We start from the raw sequence: 24,126 nt of genomic DNA on the forward strand, positions 1-24,126 counted from the left end.
TTAAGTCTTTCACAGTGATGGATGATTTTGGCGTGTTCTTCCTTTGTTTTGCTTGTCATCTCCGCAAGTGAATGATTTGACGACTCCTTGGCCTTTGGCAGTAGTGGTGGGAGATGGGAAGGCCACACGAGTAAGAAGATGTTCATCGCAGTAGTTATACTGTTGCTGTTGTACACATATCCTTCTTCCTAAGTCTCTGTAGCATCGAACAGCGTGGAAATATACATCTTCGTCTTGCTAAGTCGTGTTGCAAAGGTTGAAGGACAAAATGAGCAGCGTCAGCAAAAGCATTCACGAAACATGTCGTCGTGCAACCTTGACGTTTCCAGCTCGGCATATATGGATACTGGCAGCTTTGGGACACGTAGGGAAGTGCACACGAGAGAGGAAGGAAGGAAACAACAGAGAGGAAGGAAAAATGATAATTTTCTCGAAAGAAAAAAATATATATATCTTATTTTAAGAAAATTTTAGTTAATATTTTCTTTTTCAAAAGTTTTTTTTTCTTAAAAGATGATATTATCTTCGTAACTTTCATCTCATCGAATCGGGTAGGGATGATGGAGATAGTGGACGAGGAGACCATTGAGGTGATAACAAGGATGGTGAGGATAGTGGGGCGGGGACGATGGACTTGTGCGTCTTGGCCATTGTCTTCGTCCCGTGGAGGGAACAACAAAGGTCGTTTGACATTCTAGTCATCACCTTGGTGGAGGGGGTTATCGGAGTCATCAATCTTTATGGAGGGGGCCATAGGTGAGAATGACAAGAGCAAAAGTCGCGTGGGCAAGGATGGTGATGACGATAGAAAAAGAGGGGACAAGAAGCGAGGGCAAAAGGCGATAGTGTAAGATAGAGACGATGGCAAATAGGGTGGAGACTAGGAGGGCAATATCATCTTTAAAAAAAAAAAAAGGAGTGCTCTAAGAAATTTTTTGAAAAAATGAATGTTAACCGATAATTTCTCAAAATAAAAAACCTTTTCTAAAAAATTGTCTAAAGCAAAAAAAAAAAAGCCAAACAACGTGGACATAAAAGGAAATGAACAGAAAAAGACATTCTTTATATATCATGACATTCTCCTCGTGATTTTATTATATTATTATTTTGATATTAATTAAACATTATATCTACCATTCCTCTCCATGTTTAAATATCTACCATCAAGAATGGGGTAAATCTTATCCCCACACCACCAATAATGATTCGACCATGGAATTATCTTTCCTAATAAGAAATATAACTCAAATTATGTATGTACTCTTTCTTCGTTTCATCCATCGGGTCCAATCTCTCACCAAGATGATGCTATAATTGAGGAAGTGATTGATGAAATGCGTCATGTAGGGTTTCTATCAAATCTCATGATCTCTCGTTACCAAACTTTCGACATGCTCTAAAAAAAATTAAAATTGGCCTCAAATTTTACGATAATAGATTGATGCTAGAAAAAGGATTAAAATATCATAAGAAAATCATATTGAGATTTTGTATGATCATTCAAAAGATCCTATGCCTCCATCAAGAATGGGGTTGGCAAACCATTCTTCTCATTGTTTGAAACATCTAAGCATCAAGAATGGGTAAGCATCTATGTAAGTAAATCTTGTACCCACACCACCAATAATGATTCCTTCATGACCATGGATTATCTTTCCTAAAAGAAGTTTAACTCAAATTACTGTACATGTTTCATCCATAAGGTCATGTCTCTCACCACCAAGATGATGCTCTACACCATCTCCTTCTCCTATCACTGACATTACTGGCATCAACATAATAGAATGATACCTCATAAGATGAGTTGCAAAGATTAAAGAGATTTTTGATAGGAATCTCCAACTTTTGTTACTCCAACTTTGAAATTTTTTTATCTAACAATTCGATCTTGCGGAGTATGTGTTCCCCTTTTCTTTTCTGCATAAGTGATACTCCATTATTCCTCTACTTGTATTACACAAAGATATTTTTATTAGTCTAAAAGAAAAAAAGTAAGAAGATATCCGCACAAATCTCTACCCGGTATATTATAATTAATACTGAGTTATTTGGATGAAGATGGGAGCTAATTATATATTTTTCACCTTCAATTACCTTTTTATGGTCTCATTGGTTGTTTGCGGATCTTATTATCAAGAAGTGTATCCATGACCTCTTGTATCAATTTCTCCAGATACATTACTAATTTTTCAGACGTAGATCTACTTATTACTAATAGGTCGATAAGAGTATTATTCCGATAGACAACTCGTGTATAGAGTCTACTAATATCTAATTCATCCTTATCTATATATATTTAAAATTATTTAAAATTATAAATTATTAATCGAATCAAATTAATTGATGTTGAACCGATTAGGTTAGCTAAATTCAAATCAATTCCATACATATGCATGCATCTGCTATGTACTCACCTAACTAAGCATGGTCGGCTATGTATGTACTCACCCAACAACTACGGCAGCGGATTGTTTCTGAGGCTATCAGCAGCACACGTACACCAACACAAGACTCCAATCATTTGTTTAGATGGAGCGTTGAGGTTTGAGACGAGAGGGAAGAAGAGAGCGTGCGGCCACGACTCGAAGAGGCAATATTGCATTGCCTCGTTGCATTCTTATATCATTGCCCGCACCATCGTGTGGAGAGAAAACGAGAGAGCAAAGGCACCTCCATGAGGAAGCTGTGCCCGAACCTGGACCGAGAAGATGGACTGGACACCGTCCTCGAAGTGCCCCTCCCGGAGGAGATGTTCCTTTCCGGCGACAGCTCCAAGAGCAGCAAGACGCTCTGCATCAACGTGAAGGCGTGGATGCGGCCGCACGCCGACCCGTCGGCGCCGTGGCCCGTTGGCCGGGAGGCCGAGCTCCAGCTCCTGCTTGGTATCCTCGGCGCCCCGCTCGTCCCGTTCCCAGTCCGGTCACATAAATCCACCCTCGTCCGCGGCATGAAGGAGGCCCCGATTGTGAGACCCCGATCTCGGTGCTTCTCGACATGGACAGGTACAGTGCTCGTCTTGATGTGGTGTCTTACGCGGTTCTCCTTTTGCGTGGATGGCAGGAAGTCTCCATGGCTAAATATATCCTGCAGCAATACATCGCGGCGTCGGGAGGGGAGCGAGCGTTGAACGCGATAAACAGCATGCACGCCATGGGGAAGGTCCGGATGATGGCGTCGGAGTTCCCCAAGGGGAACGGGCGCGGAAAGAGGGTCAAGAAGTGTGGCGGCGCAGTGGAGACGGGCGGGTTCGTGCTGTGGCAGAAGAAACCAGACCTGTGGTGCCTGGAGTTGATGGTGTCCGGGTGCAAGATCAGCGCCGGGAGCGACGGCAAGGTGGCGTGGAGGCAAACCCCATGGCACCAGTCTCACGCCTCCCGTGGCCTACCTCGACCTCTTCGCCGATCTCTTCAGGTTCGCCACCGCACGCTCTCTCTTCCTTATGTTCTTCTGTCCTTGGCTGCCATGGCGCAGCTAAGATTCACATAAAACCGGAAAAGTCTAACCAACACCTTCTTCATCGTCTGTCACAGGGTCTTGATCCGAGATGCGCGGCCAACTTGTTCGCCAACTCGGTGTGCCTCGGGGAGAAGACGATCAACAGGGAGGACTGCTTCGTGCTAAGGCTGGACGCGGAGGCGGCCACCTTACGAGCCCGAAGCAGCAGCGGCGTGCAAATCATACGGCACAGCTTGTGGGGGTACTTCAGCCAGCGGACGGGCCTCCTCGTCCAGCTCGAGGACTCCCACCTCCTCCGGATCAAGTCCGCCCAGGAGAACGTGTACTGGGAGACCACCATGGAGTCGCTCATGGAGGACTACCGCCCCATCGACGGCGTCAACATCGCCCACACCGGGCGAACCACCGTGTCCTCGTTCCAGTTGGGCGAGGCTAGCGAGAGTCACACACGGACGCGGATGGAGGAGACATGGACCGTGGAGGAGGTGGACTTCAACATACGGGGGCTCTCCAAGGACTGCTTCTTGCCACCGGCGGACCTGAAGCTGGCGGGGCGACGGCCATGAAGTGTGCTCGCACACGCTTCAGGGGCCAACCTGCCGTTGCTAGGATCAGACTGTCGTAGGTGGCCGTAGATGAACAATTCGATCACTGTCAGTACATACTGCACCAACGTATACAGTTTTTAGTGTGCTAATTAATTTAAGATGCAAATGAATCATAATTCAGCCAATGTCAAAAGGTCAAACCGGAAGATGTCAAGACATTACACGTCGAGATAGCTAAAGAACATACAAACGACATTAATACTCTACACTCACGTATTGATGCAGCAAAAGTACGGTGGATTAATCAACATAAGCTATTAAACCACACTGTTTGCTGTGGGATCAGTGCTATGATAGATTACAACTTCGAAAGGAACATCTCTTCACAGTATCGAGCACCTATTAAGTCCAAGAGCCGCGATGATTCTTCTACCAGAAGGCCATAAGCGACCAAGAAATCCTATCCGTTCAGGTTCAGGTTCAGGTTCATGTTCACTGTCAGTCACACCCCCATCGAGATCGGTCTTACTGATATCCTTTTCTGAGCCTGAATTCTCAATTTCATTCTCTGCTTTATCTGGAATCTTGTCGTCTTTCACATCACCTCCAACTTCAGCAATTTCTCCGGGCTTCCTGTCAAAGAGCCCTTTGAATTGCTTCTTTGCCTTCTTATCTGCCTCCTGATTCAACCAAATGCACTAATCAGTTGATCAATGTTTATATAAATATGAACACATGTACCACCAGCCAAATACCTGTTCCTTTTGCTTCAGCTTTAGAAGGGCCGCAGTAGCATCAGGTTCTGAAGATTTATCAATGTTGATCATCTGGAAGGTTCATTACATGAGCAGATATTGGTTTTTGTTCTTAAGATATCAAATGAAGGGAAGACACAGAGCAGGAAGGGGCATGACTGCACCATTTCAAAATCTTTCTTCGCTTCATCAGAATCTCCAACTAACATGTAAGCCATGCCACGCCGATACAACGCTTTAACATGTACAGGACTAGCATCTAATACCTGCAATTGGAATGGACAAACAGCAGCTCAAATTCATCATAAATTATGCCATGCTAGCGTGAACCTCAATCAAAACACACAAGTTGCACAAGAAGCAATATACAACAGATAGTTTATGCACAACCTGATATTAGTGCTCCAACTAGGACAGACAGCAAAACAATCTACTGACTAAAAGCAATACACTGACTGACACAAGATCCAAGTATGATTTAAAATAAGCCCAGTTAACTTCCCTAGTTTCTCAATTGAGTTGTGCCTAAGCTACCCCCTTAAGAATTTGCCGTATAAGGTTGAAATTCGTATAATCCAACTAAATATGTGACTAATCATACACCGGCATAAATGTTAGATTTCATTCAGAGGCTGCAACCAATACTCCAAATAGCAGATGCTAAGGAAATAAAACCTTTCTCCCACTATTCCACTTGTCAAACACTTTGAACGAATCTCGAGCTTGAACTGCTTGGGCTTGACTAAATTTTGCTGTCATCATTCCCATGGAAGTTGGCTTGTCTTTGGCCAGATTTGAAACCAGGATTGATTATGCTTAATTTAGTGAACAGTAAATCAAGTTTAATACATCTAGGCTGAAAATTAATATTCAGCATTTAGGTTAAATGGAAGTTATCAAGTAAATCAAACAGGCTCGTGTTTGGTTAGCATTGAAACTTAAATATTAAGTCAAGTTTCACTAATATTGATTTCTGGACTGGTTTCAACTGATTGTCACTCAAAAATTGAAACAACGCATTACATGAGTCCTTGAATCTACCACTCAGCATAAGGCAGTCAGTGTCTCAACTCTTCTTTACACCAGTTAAAGACTAGTCAGATTGTTAAAAATGATAAATATTTCATTCTTTAATCATAGCAAGTCTAAGATGATCATGAATTTCCTGTAAATTCTACAACAGAGACTCTGAATATCAAACTCCATTACTCTGAAAAATCCTGTGGGTATTTGTACGCATGAATTTTGTTGCCAGAACTAAAAAAATATAATAATTTACCTTATTGCATGTCTCAATTGATTTTCTAAATTCACCCATTTTCTGGTAACAGGCTGCAACATTCAAATGCAATGAATTCTGCAAGCATCATCAAAGGGAGAACTATAAAATTATACCACAGATTTCCAAGACAGTAACATTTGGCTGATAGATATTGCCTGACTAGAGTACAGAATTGTCTCACTCTTGAATTCAAAAAGATTTTTCCTTCATCATCATCTTGTGGATTTACATGATTATATTCCCGAAGCACCTGAAAATAATAAAAAGAAATAAGTTTTCCCATGACATGATTAATAAAGACTAGGTCACTAGACCACATATAAACTAGAATAGATATGTTTTTCTTTTACCAGGAATTTTGTAGCACTAACAATATGCTATCAAGTGAACTATACATGAGTAAAACCCTCTTTTAATAAGATGATATCAATACTTCCAAGGATGAGATAGTTGACATGGAGCATATTTTTCATGTTATCAGTACAAAACACATACCATTACCAAATTTTCTTGATGAACAACAGGATCTCTAGAAGCAGCATTTTGTGATTTTAACAAAATTAAAGAGAGAACAATAAACTAAAAGAAACATATCCATCAAAGATCACGGTATCATGTAAAGTGAAAATAAACAATCCAGAAAAATGAAAAGCACACCTTTTGTTTGTTAGCTTGAGAATGCACAGAGCCAGAGTATGGATGATTTTCAGTAAACAAACCAAAAACACAGTAATACAAATGCATGTAAATAGAGTGATCAAAAGAGAACAGCCAGGAAAGAAGGTACAACATGACCTTTTGAGGACTACACTTTATATACAAATGAAGCAAGTCATTCAAAGTTCACCAATACCCAAGACATCATAGTTTATCAAAATATGCAGCAACACAATCAAATAAATTTCAATTATAAGATGGATAACTTTGAAGTACATTAAATACTAAACAATACCAAGGGGATCATACCTTCTCATACTTCGCTTTAGCAAGTTCATACTTTCCTTCTTTAAATAGCCTGTTTCCCTGGAAGCAAAAAAGAAAACAATCAGCAATCACCATTTTTTAGGTACAGTAGTAACCATCATTCTTGTGTAAAGATTGAGGAACTCTATACAGTCAAAAGCTGGCCTCTAATACTTCCTTTGTAAAAGGTAACAGAGCACCAATATAAAGATAACAAATGAAGAGCCTAAAAGTGGCATTTTTAGCCTGTTATTACAAAAGGTTAAAAGGGCCTGGCGTCTATTTGGCTGCCAGAATAAACATATTAATGAGATATAGAATACCAACTTAATTCAAGTGAAGCATGCATATAATATACTTCGAACATTTTAAAACCAATTAATGTTCTATAATTGCTAGAATGGAATACTTCTATAGTTGAATGGATTTGAATAAAAGGATCCATAAAATACTTGACAAAAGCATGTAAACTACAACTTCAAGGGAGGAAGATCGAATAGTCAAAATACATACTGTGTTTTTTATGTGCTCCGCATCATCCATAATCTCTTGAAAAGACAATCCAGTCCAATCCTGATGCCATATATGTATTAAAGGTCAGTGACGTGATTCAAAAAAATGAAAAAAAAAAAAAAAACAGACTGAATGAGAGCTTTGTTGAGACCAATATCACTGATGAAACCAATTTCAGTGTTCTGTGCATGATCAGAAATCTTACTGAGCTTTGTTGAGACCAATATCACTGATGAAACTAAGAGCTATCAAAACCTTTATTATCATTACTAATAATACTCTTAGGTCTTCCTCCACCTCTTTTTGCACCACTAGTTCAAACCAACCTATGGTTGACTATTAATAACGAGGTTTAAGAGTATATCCTAGTATGTTAAGACCTATTCCATATAATTGTGAATTTTAACAATAAATGAGATACATGCCAAGGCCTCCTCATACAGGTTTCCTGGAATTATGCTCACATAAAAACCCAAAGATTTTCTGATGTCAATGGCAGTATCTTCATGAAGTGTTCAAAATCTTGAGCGAGAGGCTGCAATACTCGAATAGTGTTGTATCAAAGACAAATGAGAAGAAAACCGTACACAAATGGATCATGAACTGAAATGCAATATTATTGGTAACTTAAACTTGAGATGTCATTCGTGTAATCTATCAACATTATCATGAAAGATGTTATATATCCACCTTCATTGAAGGATAAAGCAGAGTGAGTTGCATGCCGAAGAAGTGATCTTTGTGAGTACTCTAGTGCATCTATAAAATCAGATAAAAGAATCAAAATTTTTTGAACTTTCAAGAGGTACCTTGGGCATTTCAAAGTCAAGCAACTCGATTTCCCACTGAACATGAGCTCCTTCAGGAACAGTGGCAGGTCTGGTCATGAAATGATCATATAAATTTCAGTAACTAAGTTTCTAAAAACATAGTGACTCAATTTAGAAAAGTTAACCTTGTAAATTTGTCATATGCATAATCTGGAGGGCAGGTAACAAGGGATATCTCTCCAGGAAGCATTAGTCGAACACACATTTCAAGTCCCTCAGGCACCTGAAGCATGTTGGAAAATTTAGAAAAAGAAATATTAAATCAATATAGCAGTTTAATATCCAAATAAGGAGTTGGAAACAGCACCACTGTTGAAGCTTATCAAAAGCAAAGAGATCTCACATTGACACTATAACTAACAAATTTTTACTTACATCATTACCAACGTATAAAGATTTAGCAAGTTATGATGGAATATGAAGTACCTTATTTAGCTAAGTGTAATCCACAGGTCACCTTTTTTATGGAATCTTGGGGGTGTGATTAAATAATGACCACACGGATACAAGCACATGAAGAAATATGTATGAAAGGCTTGAACTGAAGATCTTCCCTATGTACCTGCACTCACTACGTAGGTGTTTGGTTTATCTGGACCTTTTCAAAAAACTTAACCATTTCCAATTAAGGTAAAACCAATTTCAGTGTTCTTTACATGATCAGAAATCTTACTAGAGGAATTACCTACATTTAAGTGTGAGCATTTAATAGTTCAATAGTTTAACAGTTTATTCAGATAAAACACTTAAAGAGAAAAGGATACTACAGTCTAATTAATCTCCAATGTCCACATATAAAGATTTAGCAAGTTATGATGGAATCTGAAGTACCTTATTTAGCTAAGAGTAATCCACAGGTCACCTTTTTTATGGATCTTGGGGGTGTGATTAAATAATGACCACACAGATACAAGCACATGAAGAAATATGTATGAAAGGCTTGAACTGTAGATCTTCCCTATGTACCTGCACTCACTACGTAGGTGTTTGGTTTATCTGGACCTTTTCAAAAAACTTAACTATTTCCGATTAAGGTAAAACCAATTTCAGTGTTCTTTGCATGCTCAGAAATCTTACTAGAGTAATTACATACATTTAAATGTGAGCATTTAATAGTTCAATAGTTTAACAGTTTATTCAGATAAAACACTTAAGAGAAAAGGATGGTACAATCTAGTTAATCTCCAATGTCCACGTCTTGAAGTGATGCCTCAGCAATTCATGCCAGAGGTTAAAAGGTACAGTGCTTACAAGCCCTTCTCCAGATCTGAACTCCAAAGGCTGGCCATAGTTATCAACTCTAGTATCATAAAACACAGTCTTTTCTTCATTAAGAAGAATTCCCTTGTAGTGCACCCTCAACAAGCTGTCATGAAGAGGACAGTCCATTGGAAATTCACCTATTCATTTCCAAAGATTCATAAGTCATATATTACACAAGAATCTGAAACAAAGAGATCTATCAGTAATGGCATCTGAAGCTAAGATTTATACATGAATATTCTCAAATTAACCAAGGAATAAGAGTCGAAGCATAGTTTATGTCAAACGATAACTAATTCATATGTCATTACTCAGTAACAGATTACTCATTCAAAAATGACTGATAATAGCAGAATGACATCATAAGTACATAAGGTAACATATAAGAATAACTTGTCACCTATATAACTGGCAGCGTTCATATAAATCACATGTATATTATGCTACAGTTTAATTGGAGCACATCAAACTTGCCATACACAGTATTGATGCACCAATACATGCCTCGGGTGTCGTCTCAAACACATGTGATTCATGACAATCAACCTACGACCATCACCATATTGACGCACCAATGACATACGGTGTATCAATATACTAAATCGTGGGATCAATTTCAGGATTTGGTCCGACAAACATATCATATTGATATACAGATATATAGGATCGAGGCCCCGATCCACCACTCGTGAAGGCCGGTTGTTCGTTTTGGTAATAGAATCAAGTATATCTACACATGTAATTACTTAATTCATTTGAATCTTAAAGTTTAAGTTGTATACAAAATAATCTAACAATTCAAATAATTTGTCTATAGATAATTCAATATTAACGGAAGGATGATCCGGATCAAACCGAAATTGCGAACCTTGCACAAGGCTACTTCTCAAAGCTCGTAAAAGATATGTGGTACTATTCTTACCTAATTTACATTACTTTTGCTAAAACTATACTAAATGTATATTTATTTCTAACTTAAAAACCCTATCATAACTTTTTTCTATTTTTCATATATTTTCAGAGGGTTTTATGCCTATTTTAGACGTATCGGTCAGTATGTCGTACCATACTGTACCGAGCAAAGCTCAGTACATCAGTACGGTACGAGATTAAGAACCTTGATTACAACCATCCAAAACCTAAATGTGATTGAACTCAGATCTAAGAAGTCACACCAATAACTAAACATGGTTACATAGCGTATGAATATTAATTCAAGTGTTGCAGATCCGACTACCTTTGCAGTTATGACAAGCAAGTTATAAAAGAAGTGATATGTTGAATATCTACAATTAATCATGAAACAAAAGGTGAAACAAATTTCACCATAGCTTAGAAAATAAAACTCTCTTTTGATGGTTACACAACTAGCAAAGGCAAAGGAGAAGCAGCAACGAACTCTTTGGAAAAGACTAAGCTTTTAAACTCTAAACGCCATATTATTATTTGATGAACAGCAATATAAGAATGAACTGAAAAAGTGTATATCCATTTTTATACGGATTTAGAAAAATTATTTTCATAATTATGAAATATTGCAATGTAGTTAAGCTACATTTACATTAGTAAAATAATAATTGGTACTACGTGTTAATGGAAGAGACCAGGAATAAATTCACATCATCATCTATGAGAGGCTTATGCTGCTAGCATGTCATCCAGAAGAAAATATGACATTTCCAAACTTGCCACCAGACTTATTCCATTTTGACCATCAATTGTCCATGTTGTCCACCATTTGCAGAATCTATGCAAAAAAATCACCATGATTTTTGTTTGAGCTATAAGAGATTCGGCAATAACATCAATTAGAGTTGGTGCTGTATCCATTTAATATAATTTGCCGACATATACAGATCCCATCTAAAGATCATGGTTTTGTAAAGTTACAATGTAATCGATAGACAAATTCAATGTTACCTGGTTTGATGTGTCTTGAGCAATGATGTGAAAGGGAAACAAAGTGATTCATAAAAACAAAAACAAACACTAATACTGACATGAACAAGTTTTCTCCATGCAACATATCATTGAACCAAGCATAGTATCAATAAGATCACTAAAATGATGAATTTGAGAAATAAGATCGACAACATAAAGAAGAGACTCCTCTAATTTCCATACATGGTCTAGATTAGCATCATTAATGTTGCAACATAAAACGTCTCAAAGTTCAGTAAAACAAGTTTCCATGATTGTGATCTATTATATACTATCAATATGCACATGTTTCCACCAGGTCCACTGGGTGTCCCACTAATAACCAGTGTACTATGGTTATGTGCATGCATATACTTCAATAGCCAGATCAATAGAAGAATAACTCACTAGGAATTTATAGAATCATAGAATTTCTTACTGCCTGATATGTGAAAAGACAAAAATACAAAAAAAGATTATTTGAAAATCTGATATTTTGATAGAAATGTAATAATTATCTTGACAAGTTACAACCTCGTCCATCAACAATCCGGCGCTTTATAAGACGGCCATCACCAAGCATGTCCCTTACCTGTTAGCTGATGACCAAATATTAGACCCAAAAGAAAATTGGTAATAAGAAGACATAAAAGATCACTCATCAGAGATATTGTCAAAGCAGCAAAGATTAGTAAAAGCCATGTAGGCTTACAATTTCACATGCCTAACAGTAAAAGAAAGTGAAGGAATAAAAGAATCAGTCTGTATGAGAAGTTTGGTAGTCATATAATTGGTGTCTTGACTCTTGTTTTGTATAACATACTGTATGCTATTTCGACAATCTAGCCTATCCAGGAAAATGAATTATTGTACAACCACTATAACATGACTGACCATAAAAACAATGCAACATTTTGGGGAAAAAAAGAGTGTTCTCAGTGTAAAAGGTACAAAATAAACCTGTATAAAATGGATTAGTTCAACTTCAAACTGGATTTCTTCATGATCCTCAATCATAGGCATGAGAGAAGATTTTGTCATGTAGGTTTTGCTCAAAAAAATTGCTGCCTTTTCTCCTCGTGCCATTGTCCCAATACCCATCTCAAGCCCTTTTGGTAACTACAAGCAAAAAAGTTCAACATAATGTCATCCAAATGAAAGGCAAATCAAGATGTTACACAACAAAGCACAACCTTAGCATCAACTCATTAATCAGAAAATTTATCCGCTTATTTAAACCTAAAAGTTGAGAAGTGTAAACCAGTTAAAAAGGCAAGTTAATAGCAAACTATGCAAATTAGCTTAAGAAAAATTCTCCAAAATTATAATAACTGCAAATTCCAGTGAGAATCACATTCAACATGGCCATGTCTAATATGATTCCAGCACCTGCCAATCAGCTGTATAAACGTTTCAAATCACAGTATCATAGTAACACTACAAAAATGAAGGTAACAGATATTCCAAAAACTAGAAAGAGATTTCACCAACCTCAGATCTACCAAAGGTAAAGGAATATGGATCCTCTGAATGTGACACAACCAATTTTCCATCGATTGTCTTAGCATTAATCCTGAAATTACCAGAGCAGGCATCAATTGATAATATGTGACAGGTGTGTGAAACTAGAGTATCTAGAGTCAGATAAGTCATAGCTGGAAAAAACAAACTAAAGCAAACAGAAAACTATTATACAAACACATTATACTTGAAAATGAATCTGCAGCAATAAATATAGACATTCACTAAAAATTTACCAAAAAGAAATGATAAGTTTTGTACTCGTACATGCAAGCATGTCATTCTACAGAATGAAGAGTATATGAAGATCATAAAATGATTTTTTCTATATAACTTATCATAAATAATGAACTACAATAATCAAAATATGCACAAAAAGTAGTTGCCAAGTTTAAGCAGCCCAACCATGACAAAAAGATTAAAATCTGGTTTTATAAGAACTCTATGATAACACCTAACATTACTGAAACTACATTACCATGCATCACATGACAAATACCAGAAATACAGTCTCCAGCCTACCTAAGATTGCTTCTTAAAGACGCCAATCCATTAATGCGACAATCAGTGATTTAAATAGCTGCTCGGGCGCTTGCCAAAGTGCTCGAACAAGGCGAGGCAAGGCCCGAGCACCTTGTGTGTGCACCAGGCGACACGCTTCAATGAGGTGCCGCCTGGGCGCTCGATTCTATTAGGCGAACCGAACCAGTTTAAGGCTGGTTCGGTTCATAGTTTCTTACCTCAAAACCACGCTTCATGCTCGCGCGACCCCGAGCAACCCTAGTGCTGCTTCTGCCTCCGCCGACAACGCTTCCTACCGCTGCCTTCGCCACAGACACAACGGACCGAGCCTTCCTCTATTATCGACGGATGAGTCCGACAACCCTCGTAGCTTCCTTCCACTGTCGAGGGAGAGGACTGCAGGTTCCTCCACCACCGACGGATGCCCTCTGGAGCTTCCGTTGCTACCGCCGCTGCTGCCCACAACTTCCGCCATTGCCACTGTTGTTGTCCGTAGCTTTCGCCGCTGTCACTGCTACTGTCTGTAGCTTCCCTCGCTGCTGTTGTCCACAGCTTCCGCTGTTGTCGCTGTTGTCATTTGCAGCGCTGCCGCAACTATCTTAAACTAATCCTTCACCGCTGCTGCTATCTCTCTCTGTTATTGTTAACATTTTTTTTCTCCCCCCTCTAACTTTAAGTAATATATTGTTAACAATATATTTTTAATTTAATATCATATTTTAAATTTAAATAATTATATTTTTAATTATATTATATGCTTTTTATTTTTTTAATATTTTAGAGAATTTTTTTTTCTCCCCCTCTAACTTAAGTAATATACTATTAACAATATATTTTAATTTAATGTTATATTTTTATTTAAATAATTATTTTTTAAAATTATATTATATATTTTTATATTTTAATATTTCAAAGCATCTTGCTTCGCTCGAGCAAGCGCTTTGGGACCTTGACGTATTTTGACGCCTAACGCTTTTTAAATCACTGGCAACAATCATGAACTTCTTAAAATGCTGAAACCTCATGTGGTATAGCATGTAATATAATATTTACATACATACGACACTTAACCATGCGGCATTACAACATTGGCCGATCAAACCGTGTTAAAAGATCCACTTCTTCCAAGTGGCATCTCAGCTAAACCAAAATTTAGCACCACATCAACAAAGAAGCTCCTTAACTTCCAGCTAAATGGCTCAGCTGTTTTCATGGCTGATCAAATAAGTAATGCACTTCCCATCAATGACCTAAAGCAACCTTAATCAGTTCAAGCTTAGGGCCAATTCTAGATGTCAAATTACGTACATACAGGAGAAGATTTAGCTTTTTCAATTCAGTTGGATGTTCTATTTCAAATCATTCAATTGCCTTGTGTTCTTGTGATTAGACTGGAAACATAACAAAAAAAGGAAGGGATCAAAGTATATTAAAAAAAATCCAGCCTGTAAATGTAAACAAACACATTGTTGAATTAGTCATTGCACCAAGAAGAGGATATATGTATATATATACCGCGCTTCCACTTCATAAGGTTCTCTTGGACATTCCCATCCTTGTCCTTCACTAATTATCTGAAAATATAAGGAGATGAGATGTGAAGTGAGGCTAATACACAAACACATTGCTGTGATGATTATAGGGCTTCAGCTATAAGGATAATGATTATTAACCCAAATAACAAAAAACTAACTATTTTCCTTATATTTACATTTGAAACATGATGAAAGAATTGACTTTATTTGCAAAAAATTTGTTAATCATCCAAAGGCAATTCATGATTGCAGAAAACAATTTAAATGTACATACATATGTATATGAAGCATTAACATTACATATTAATGTTGTTAGCTTAAGATGCTAGAGATGGAATGATCTGGATTTTCATACCCAAACCTCATGAAGCATAGATAATGTTCTCAGAAGCTAGACTCACTTTAAAAGTATTGTATCTGTGAGAAGAAAGACTACCTCCAAGATAACTATGGACCCGGGAACATCAGAAATAAGCATTCCATGAATACATGTTCATCCTTTTTAATCATATATTTTATTTCACGTATGTTTCTCTGCATGCACTAAAACAAATATGATTTACCAATTTACACTTGATTTCTTCACTACACTGTCTGCAGTATCTTATAGGTTATTATCTGCAGCATGATCTTCAGATATATGACAAATTATTATAGAACTAATGCAATGTTGAGAAAATGGTAAAATCAATTCCTAAATTTAATGGGAAAGCAGCCCATGCAGATGGGCTACACAGCCAATTATTTCATATGAAAGCACAACACTGTTTTACAAATACTGAGAGTTAAACCCCTCTATCCCACTGTTCTTCTCTGCATATGGCGTTTAGTTATATCACATATTAATTTTAAATTAGCAAAGCCACAGAAAGTTTTTAGACTAACAAAACAGAACATGAATGGATTGTATTAATGTCTCCGTGCAATGAAAGAAGACTTTATATTTAACTACATATATCTACTTAATAAGTGAAAGGTCCATAAGACTGCTAGGTCAAAGACATACCCATGACTAGAAGTTGATCTTCTCAGTAACATGGTTCAAGGCTAGATACCCTGATTTCTTGTTATCTTACAATGAAAATTTCTTTCAGAATATCCTTGTATAAAGATTTTAAGAAAGAAGACACTAATAGTCCTATTAAGTGCAAATTTTGTCTTACAAGAATTAAAAAAAATCAAACAGAAGAAATGATGTCATCCATAAAAGAGTTGGTAACATTTCCAAACATGTCAGGTTCTCATGCAATTTCAGAAAAAAAAAAAAAACAAGAGCAAAACAGTCTCAAAAAGCAGCCTAGTATCCGCAGTGAATCACAAAAAGCAAACACCTATTCTTGAGCATGCAGAACATATACTAATTTCTTCCAAGAAGATATCCAATGAGATATATCATCAAAATGACTACTTCTGCAAGTTCTGAAAACTTGGCATATTGAAAACAGTACTAAACATAAGTCTGTATACCTTCTTCACGACTCCCAAATCTTCACCGACAACCTGGTATAGAGAGCAAGATGACATTAGAAAGGGAAATATTTTCACTTAAACCAACATAGGTAAATTACTTCCTACTGGATGTCAATGAACTGCAAACAAAATTGTTGTGCTACTTCACAATAACACTTTGTATGTGGAACAGATAGGTTGAATTTTGTGCATAAAATTTTTTTTAGCATAAAAATATGTTTAGAATCAAAACAGAAGCAAAGAAATAATAACACATAATGATTTTGTGAGAATAAAAAAAGAAAGAGGCAATGCTAATCATGATTGTAGCACTGCAAGAAATGTTTCACAAAGATATCATAAAGTAAAGATGCTAATATATCCGACATGTAATTCATATTCTTACTTTAACTTTATGAAAATCCAGCATCTCAATTTCAAAGTGGAGTTCATCATTCTTTGGGAAGTCATCTGAAACTGTAACTGGACAGTCCTCCTCAGCATAGTGTATCTCAGGTTTCATTTTGAACTGCAAACAAAGGCCATTAAAGTAAAAATAGAAAGACAACCATGATGAAGCAATAGTATAGGTAACTCTAAAAAGACAAAAGGTGTGCTTCCCTCTAAAAAGCATTGCCATCTAATGAAACATCACTTATGGTAATGTTAAAATGTGTTTGCAGATATACCAAGGATCCACATGTAATGCAAAATTATTGTTGAAGTTCATTCACACCCAAAAATATGAAGTATCCTATTTCAAAGTACATGTCCTAGATACATCAAATGTGGTTCCATAAAACAAAGTAAATCAATTGCAAATTGACAAATAGTCAAAGAATTATCATCACCAAATTTTTTAAAAAATCTACATAAAAATACAGAAATCTTCCAGATCCAAGTAATACACTATCTCTGGCAAGAAGTACATATCCGGGTCAGAACTTGACAGTAGGCATGCTCTCTAGAAAAAAAAAAAAAAACAAATTAAACATAAAAACCAAAAGAAATAATCAATTAATAGGCTATATAAGCCTTATGTGAAATGCTTGCCTCAAAAAGGAACGTTAAACATGAAACACACCAAGGTTTCATTTTCCAACAGAACTCTGAGTGAGAACCATATGCAGATCACTTGGACAACACCTTCAAAGTGGTAGGTAGGGATACCAAGCAGAAACACAGACAACAATGCAGAGCACGTTGAAGAACTCCATATAGGATGTTTATAATAACTTGGACCATGACTAAGATCAAATATAGAAAGTGCAACTTAAGCAACATAGGGAGAAACTGAACTTTAAATTAGACAGACAACAAGAAAATTCAAAAGCAAAAGTTTTAAATCTTAATTGTATTATTAAACTAGAAATGTGACCATTACAAGTTTAATATCTATCATACTTGATAGATCTAAATATTAGGCATAGGAGACCATAATAAAAAAATGACAACAAAACAAGCTGGAAAGTATGTACAAGTTCATTAAAAAAAATGGATAAAAAAATGTCAACATATGCAAAACATTAGCACCACTGAGGTTCAAATGAGAAAATTATTTAAGGTGGTTCATCTCCAATGAAGAACCAGGAAAGCACTTGTTAGGCAATGTGTTATAATTCTGATTTGTAGTGAATGAATCAAAATAGTTAGGCCCAAAAAAGACTATAGAAATAATACGGGATTTGATGGATCTTGATTTGACTAGTGATATTTCCCTTAACAGAGTCTAATATGACCAGCAAAATTCAAGCACAACAGTAGCAAGTATAATTGCTTTAGATAAGTGGTTAAACTTTAAAGACAATATAATACAAAAAACATCTTTTGGTAAATAACTGTACAAATGAACCTTTTGCCTAAATAACAGATGTCACAGTCATCTGCTTAAAATTTCAACTAGAAAACCAGCAAGATAAAATGTATTACCAAGAATTACCAAAATGAACAACAAAAAAAGGAAATTACCAGAACAATATGTGATAATAATTACTTTAGAAATATGACTTCACTAGGGATCGACAGAAAGAGCAAATAGCCTCAACTTGATAAAAAGTATCATAGACAACTTAAAGGAGATACCACGGCTACTTCACCCTTTGTCATGGTAGGAATGCCTTCAAGAAACCCCAGTATCGTCTTGCTCTTCCCCAAAACATTTCTTATAGGATTTCCCTTGCCTATCATGTCAAACAATCAATCATAAATTATAAAAAAAAGCTTTTGCTTAGGCACAATGAAGAATCTTTAAATGTAGTCAAATGTAATTAGCAACTTTTCATGGAAAGAGAAAAATATTCAGTAAAGTCACACCTATAAACAAGTGTCACATTTAGATTTACGAACAGCTGCTGGTGGCACATTGAAGCGCAGCGGACATTCACATTTTTCATATATTGTTTTCTTCTGGATGGGCCTATAAAAACTAGAATTTTTTATATATAGATGACACTCCTTTTGGATCAAACTATTTAATTCCTTTCATTTGAGCTTTTTGGATGAAACACATTTGTTAGATTAAATTGCCTTGAGTTACTGTCCAACAAAAATGGCTGAATCTCAAACCAAATATGTACACAAATAAAGGCCCGTAATGAGATAACCAGGTGGTTCATCACACGGTAGTTTGACACATAAACTAACCCACAGGATAAATATAATGCTAAAAAAGCCAAAAGGCTTTCCAAGCAAGAACGAACAACAACCTCGTCCAGATTCTAGCAAGGCATATCCTTAAAACTTCTTTATGCATGTGAAATAGCTTTGCTGTATTCATTTATGTAAATTGCTTCTAATAATATATTTAAAATTAACAATTGAAAACGAAGATCATCAACAACCAACTTTTCCATCAAGGACTCACACTTGAGTAACTAGTCCAAACCCAAAGATAATGACCAGAATAGTAGTTGATCTTTCTAGGCCCTCAACTTCCCTGGAAGATCTAGCATACCAATCTCATCTCACATGGGCTTCAACCGATGGGAGCTGACATGCAGCCAAGTACTCCTATGCTTGATTATTCACATGCAGATACAACTCAAAATGTATCATGCAAAAAGGTATCAGCACATGCTATGTCAACTCATGCTAGAGGTGCCAACATATGACAAGCCAATGTTTGGCATGCGACAATTGGCAGAGGGCAACCAGCATGGCAGCGAATTACACTATGCGAAGAAAAAAAAAGGCATGCGCTCCCATGCCACAAATCAGGAATCTTTAAGTGCAGCAACCAAAACAAGAAGTAAACACTCCTACATTCATGTAGGTGAACATGCAACTGAACAGCACCCCCAAGCGTAAGAGCTGCACATACTTATATATAATCCAAATAGTTCATTTGATAAGTAACAAAATCATAGAAACAGTGAAAATGTGAAAATGTCAAGAGACTGGAAGTAATATAGATGATGAAGCATGAGACTTCTTAAAAAAACACCTAAAGGTAGATCCATAAATAAATATTCACCTCCATGTTCTAATCTTGTTGAATCGACAACAATACCATCTAGGGTCCGAGTGGTGCAATGGAATATAACCTGCAACGCAATTACAATTCTTTAAAGCCTAAGAAGAGTGTATTGCAATTGTCAAAAGTGGCATGTTGAACAATTGAAACAGCAATAAAGCTATAGATAATGTTACACTGATGCGGAATGTGGAACAGGTTCCAAGCAATGACAGAAAGAATAATCAAGATGGACGAGAGAGTTTAATGCATTATGCACAGAAAAACATAGTCTCCACTGGACATCTTATAGATATATACAAAATAAATTCAAGAAAACAGTAAAAATGTAAAATCTGATTCAACCTGCAAAGCTTCTTTTTGAAATACGTAATAGGTCCATGATTGTCCATAATAATGAATCAAATTCCGAGGTCGACTAGGAAAGCTATAATTCAGCAAGCACAGTCATAATGCACCAAAAAAATATATCAGCTGATGCATGCACTTCAGTTCAGATCTCAGGTAGATGGATGTCATACTAGATAATATGATTTATTACCTTAAGCTGATGAAGAAAATTTCAGTGAAAATAGTTTTGAAAGGTAAAACTGCACTTATCTTTTCTTAAGCTGCATGCTGGTTCAGTTGATACATCAGGCCAGATCCAGATCTTGGACAATGGTAGCTCGATGGTACAATTTATTCAAAATCCTTTCCTTACAGACTCGACAAATTCGCCTAACTTGGAAAGCGTAAGGGACCCAGAAGTTAAACAAAACCAGCACCATGATTAAGACCAACTGGTCAAATGAAACCTGTTAAAGCCTAGATATGTGATAATCTAGATCCAAGCAAATATGTGATTGTCAATTATAAGTTCTTCCTTGCTTTCGATTCATTGATAATCATTTAAATGTCAGATAATCCAATGAGTGGGTAAACCATATTACATTAGATCATACCTAAACTTAAAGAGAAAATATAGGTTCAATTTAACTGTAAGTCGATTTTCCATGAGATAAAGCATTTAAAGAATGGAAAACAAAAGAAATGTACAAGCAAAATTCATCCAATTCGGAGATCCCATACTATTTAGCAACAACTATCCAATACAATAGAAGAACTCTTAAAATAAATGAGAACAACAGTATTTAAAGCTCACACCCAGAAAAATTAAGTATAAACCGACCTTTTATATAAAGATATGAAGTATAAACCTATAAGAAGCGGTGGACAAAGAATTATAGTACCTGATCTCCCTCGACAGGCTTCTCTTGGCCCTCTCCTGATCTGATAATTGCTTTCATCAAACTTCCAGGAGTAATTTTTTTTCTCCTAGTAAGCAGAAGGTACCAGATTGGTCAATTCAAGAGCTAAATGAACAGGCTCCAAACGACCAAATGATGCTACTTAACACGAGAGGCCTAATAATTTTAAATGAACATGTAATTATTATGTCTTAGAAAAATGAAATAACAAATGGAAAAGATTGTCCTTCCGTTGGATCACAGTTTTTGAGGAGATGATAGACTTGGTGGCACAAGAATAATATGATTAAGAGATAGGTGCGTTCACAATTTCGCAAATAACAAATGTATGACATATCACAAGCAGCATGAATTAAATGTTAAGATAAAAATCCAGCAAAACTTGGCATCAAAACTTTATCAAAAAATTTTCCTTTCTTTCCTACAGGCTAAATGTGTGAACTCACACACAAAACACTCTCTTGCGTTCAGTCTAGCTGGAAAAGCCCAACATGTGAAAAGGTATGACCTGAGCGGAAAAAAATCATTCCTGCACTAAAATTCAATCACCTGATTCACAATTTGATTCAACAGTCAGATTGAATTTAACACAATGCATAAAGAAGCATAAAGAGCATGCCATTCTATGAATCAGATGCTCAACACATTTGAGCTCAGTAAACAATCAAGAAAAGCCAGGTTCGCCAATATGTAAGAACCAAAATTCGTATCCGTAAATGTTACATATTGCCACTTTCCGGTTGGCAAATTCATTTACGATTGCAAATATGAACTCTAACAATGGAAAGATGCTAAACATCATCCTTCCAAAAGATCGACAAGAGGACAAACATACGCCAGAGAGCTCTAATTAACATACCAAACTTTTTTCAAATTTCTACAGTAAATAATCAGCAAAAAGTGTTGTCTTTTTTTCTGGTACTACTCAAGAAACACTTTGTACTTGCGAGAATCCAACGATTCACAACTGTGGAACTTGTCTGCTGCCAGAGATCAAGTTGGTTATGTTATCTTAGACCGATTCTCATTAATTCTAACTTCCACAAGAGCAAAACCATGAAGCACACAGGAAAATTTCTAGAGGGCTTCAAAGGTAATGCAAGGAAGAGAGGAAGAGATTTCCTAGTACGAAAAATTGCGAATTTGGAAATGAAGCCAGAAGAGCAAAAATAACAAATAAAACAAAGAGGAGCAAGAATTAGAGGGGCAACCTCTTCTCGGATTCATCGTCGGACTTTTTCTTCTTCGTGGGTGCGAAATTTTGATCTGGTAAATCGTTCTCAGCCATCTCCTCGCTTTCCTCCGTACGGATCTTTCTCCTCCTCGAATCGAACGCCCAAAAGAATCAAGATCGCAAGGGGCCTTCAAGAGGTAAGGGAGTTGCGGGGACGGCGGAGATCGCGACGCTTGCTTCCGCGTTCTTCAATCCTGTACCGAGGCTGGACCACATGCGGGCGGAGGCACCCTCCGGGTCCTGGTCCAGAGTCAAACCGAAGTCGGCCTGTACAGGTTGGGACCTCCGTCTACCCAAGGAACACGCACGAGCACGACACACAAGGCGAGCGGGTGGAGAGACAGTGGCAAACGAACCGAAGCGGCCCAGTTAAATATAGACCGGTTGGATCGCACGGTGAACCGACACCGAACCCCCACCGTGCCTCGCCGCCGAAGATCGCCGCTGCTGCTGCTGCGGGCGCCGAGAAGACGGTGCAGGCCGGCCACCGGTGGTTTCTTGTCCCTCTTACCTATAAACAACCCTAACCGTAAGAGAGATCGGAGAGCAAATGGGAGGAGAGGGTGAGAGATGTTTCCTTCTGGTGGCGATCTCGACGCGGTTCATCTGAACCGTGAATCAGAGAAGGATTAAAAATCGAACCGGCCCGTCGATTTGATGGTTTGGATGTCAATCGCTGTTATGCAAGGAAAACTATGTCAACTTTCAGTGACCATAATATTATATAGTCTTCTCCTCTATTAAAAGACTTATGTTAATGTGATCGTTGTAATATCGTTTATATACGGACGGTTCAATCTAGATTCACAAATCCCCATTCTAAGCAATTTAACTCTGCCCATTAATTTAATGGTGGCAGCCAACACAGGATATATATATATATATATATATATAGAGAGAGAGAGAGAGAGAGAGAGAGAGAGAAAGAGAAAGATGACACACTTGTAGCAGCTTATAACCTTAAGTCTCTCCGTCGACATGCGTTGCTTGGCCTCACAATTGCACCATGAAAGCCTTTAAGCAACTCGGCGCGAGGCGGATCGCCGAATAAGGGATTGCTGCGATGCAGCTGAAGCTGGTGCAGATGCGGCATAAGAAGAAGAAGAAGAAGAAGAAGAAGAGAAGAAGTCGATCTCCGAGCGCCCAAATCTCCCAGAGTCACCTGGTAATCTCATATAAGCAGATGAGGGTGGCTGGTCATCGAGCCATGAGCTCTTCACAGGGCTTTGCTCGCCGCCACTTGCATAGTGGAGTACGAACCTATACACGAAGGGAATGAGGCCTTCCATTGTGAGAGAGAAGAAAAGAGAAGAGGGAGAGACTGTCTTTGTTCTGAGGAGGATGTGATTGATACCTCTCGAAGGGCAATGTGTGAGAGAGGGATTGGCTTAAATAGAGAGGGTCGAAGACAAGACGAGGGTCGAAGCAACAAGAGTTCTTGGTCAACAAGGAAAAAGAAAGCAGACATGTTGAAAGCATTTGACATGCTTACACTGGGTTACTTACGTAAGATTTCTTCCACATCAGAGAGAACCGTTGCCATATCTCAAGTTGTATAACAAAAAGAGCTGTCATATTCTATGATGAAACCAAGACAAAAAGTGTTGATCCGA

The 24,126-nt window shown here is 37.4% G+C and overlaps 2 protein-coding genes across 2 annotated transcripts; one reads left to right on the plus strand and one right to left on the minus strand.

Annotated features, from left to right (window-relative positions):
- Positions 1-2,505: 2,505 nt before the first annotated feature.
- Positions 2,506-4,189, plus strand: LOC103972271 (uncharacterized). The gene is made up of 3 exons (XM_009386557.3): positions 2,506-2,965; positions 3,061-3,411; positions 3,531-4,189. Exons 1-3 carry the CDS (start codon positions 2,675-2,677, stop codon positions 4,020-4,022), a joined length of 1,134 nt encoding a protein of 377 aa, XP_009384832.2. The 5' UTR covers positions 2,506-2,674; the 3' UTR covers positions 4,023-4,189.
- LOC103972272 (peptidyl-prolyl cis-trans isomerase PASTICCINO1) lies at positions 4,158-23,046 on the minus strand. The gene is made up of 20 exons (XM_009386558.3): positions 22,491-23,046; positions 21,262-21,346; positions 20,030-20,099; positions 18,640-18,737; positions 16,964-17,086; positions 16,576-16,608; positions 15,089-15,147; positions 13,022-13,103; positions 12,491-12,649; positions 12,065-12,122; positions 9,599-9,747; positions 8,473-8,570; positions 8,327-8,396; positions 7,518-7,577; positions 7,008-7,064; positions 6,223-6,291; positions 6,039-6,116; positions 4,924-5,025; positions 4,760-4,831; positions 4,158-4,684 (listed from the first exon to the last, which is right to left on the minus strand). Exons 1-20 carry the CDS (start codon positions 22,565-22,567, stop codon positions 4,388-4,390), a joined length of 1,896 nt encoding a protein of 631 aa, XP_009384833.2. The 5' UTR covers positions 22,568-23,046; the 3' UTR covers positions 4,158-4,387.
- Positions 23,047-24,126: the final 1,080 nt, after the last annotated feature.

The sequence above is a fragment of the Musa acuminata genome, chromosome BXJ3-11, assembly GCF_036884655.1.
Source record: "Musa acuminata AAA Group cultivar baxijiao chromosome BXJ3-11, Cavendish_Baxijiao_AAA, whole genome shotgun sequence".
In the NCBI taxonomy this organism is placed as follows: Eukaryota; Viridiplantae; Streptophyta; class Magnoliopsida; order Zingiberales; family Musaceae; genus Musa; species Musa acuminata.

Coding starts and splice junctions, on each gene's coding strand:
- LOC103972272 (XM_009386558.3), bottom strand. CDS start 22,567: ATGGCTGAGAACGATTTACCAGATCAAAATTTCGCACCCACGAAGAAG. Junction 16,609..16,963: donor TGGATTTTCATAAAGTTAAA/GTAAGAATATGA, acceptor TCTCTATACCAG/GTTGTCGGTGAAGATTTGGG. Junction 12,123..12,490: donor AACTAATCCATTTTATACAG/GTTTATTTTGTA, acceptor ATCAGCTAACAG/GTAAGGGACATGCTTGGTGA.
- LOC103972271 (XM_009386557.3), top strand. CDS start 2,675: ATGAGGAAGCTGTGCCCGAACCTGGACCGAGAAGATGGACTGGACACC. Junction 2,966..3,060: donor GCATGAAGGAGGCCCCGATT/GTGAGACCCCGA, acceptor CGTGGATGGCAG/GAAGTCTCCATGGCTAAATA. Junction 3,412..3,530: donor CTCTTCGCCGATCTCTTCAG/GTTCGCCACCGC, acceptor CGTCTGTCACAG/GGTCTTGATCCGAGATGCGC.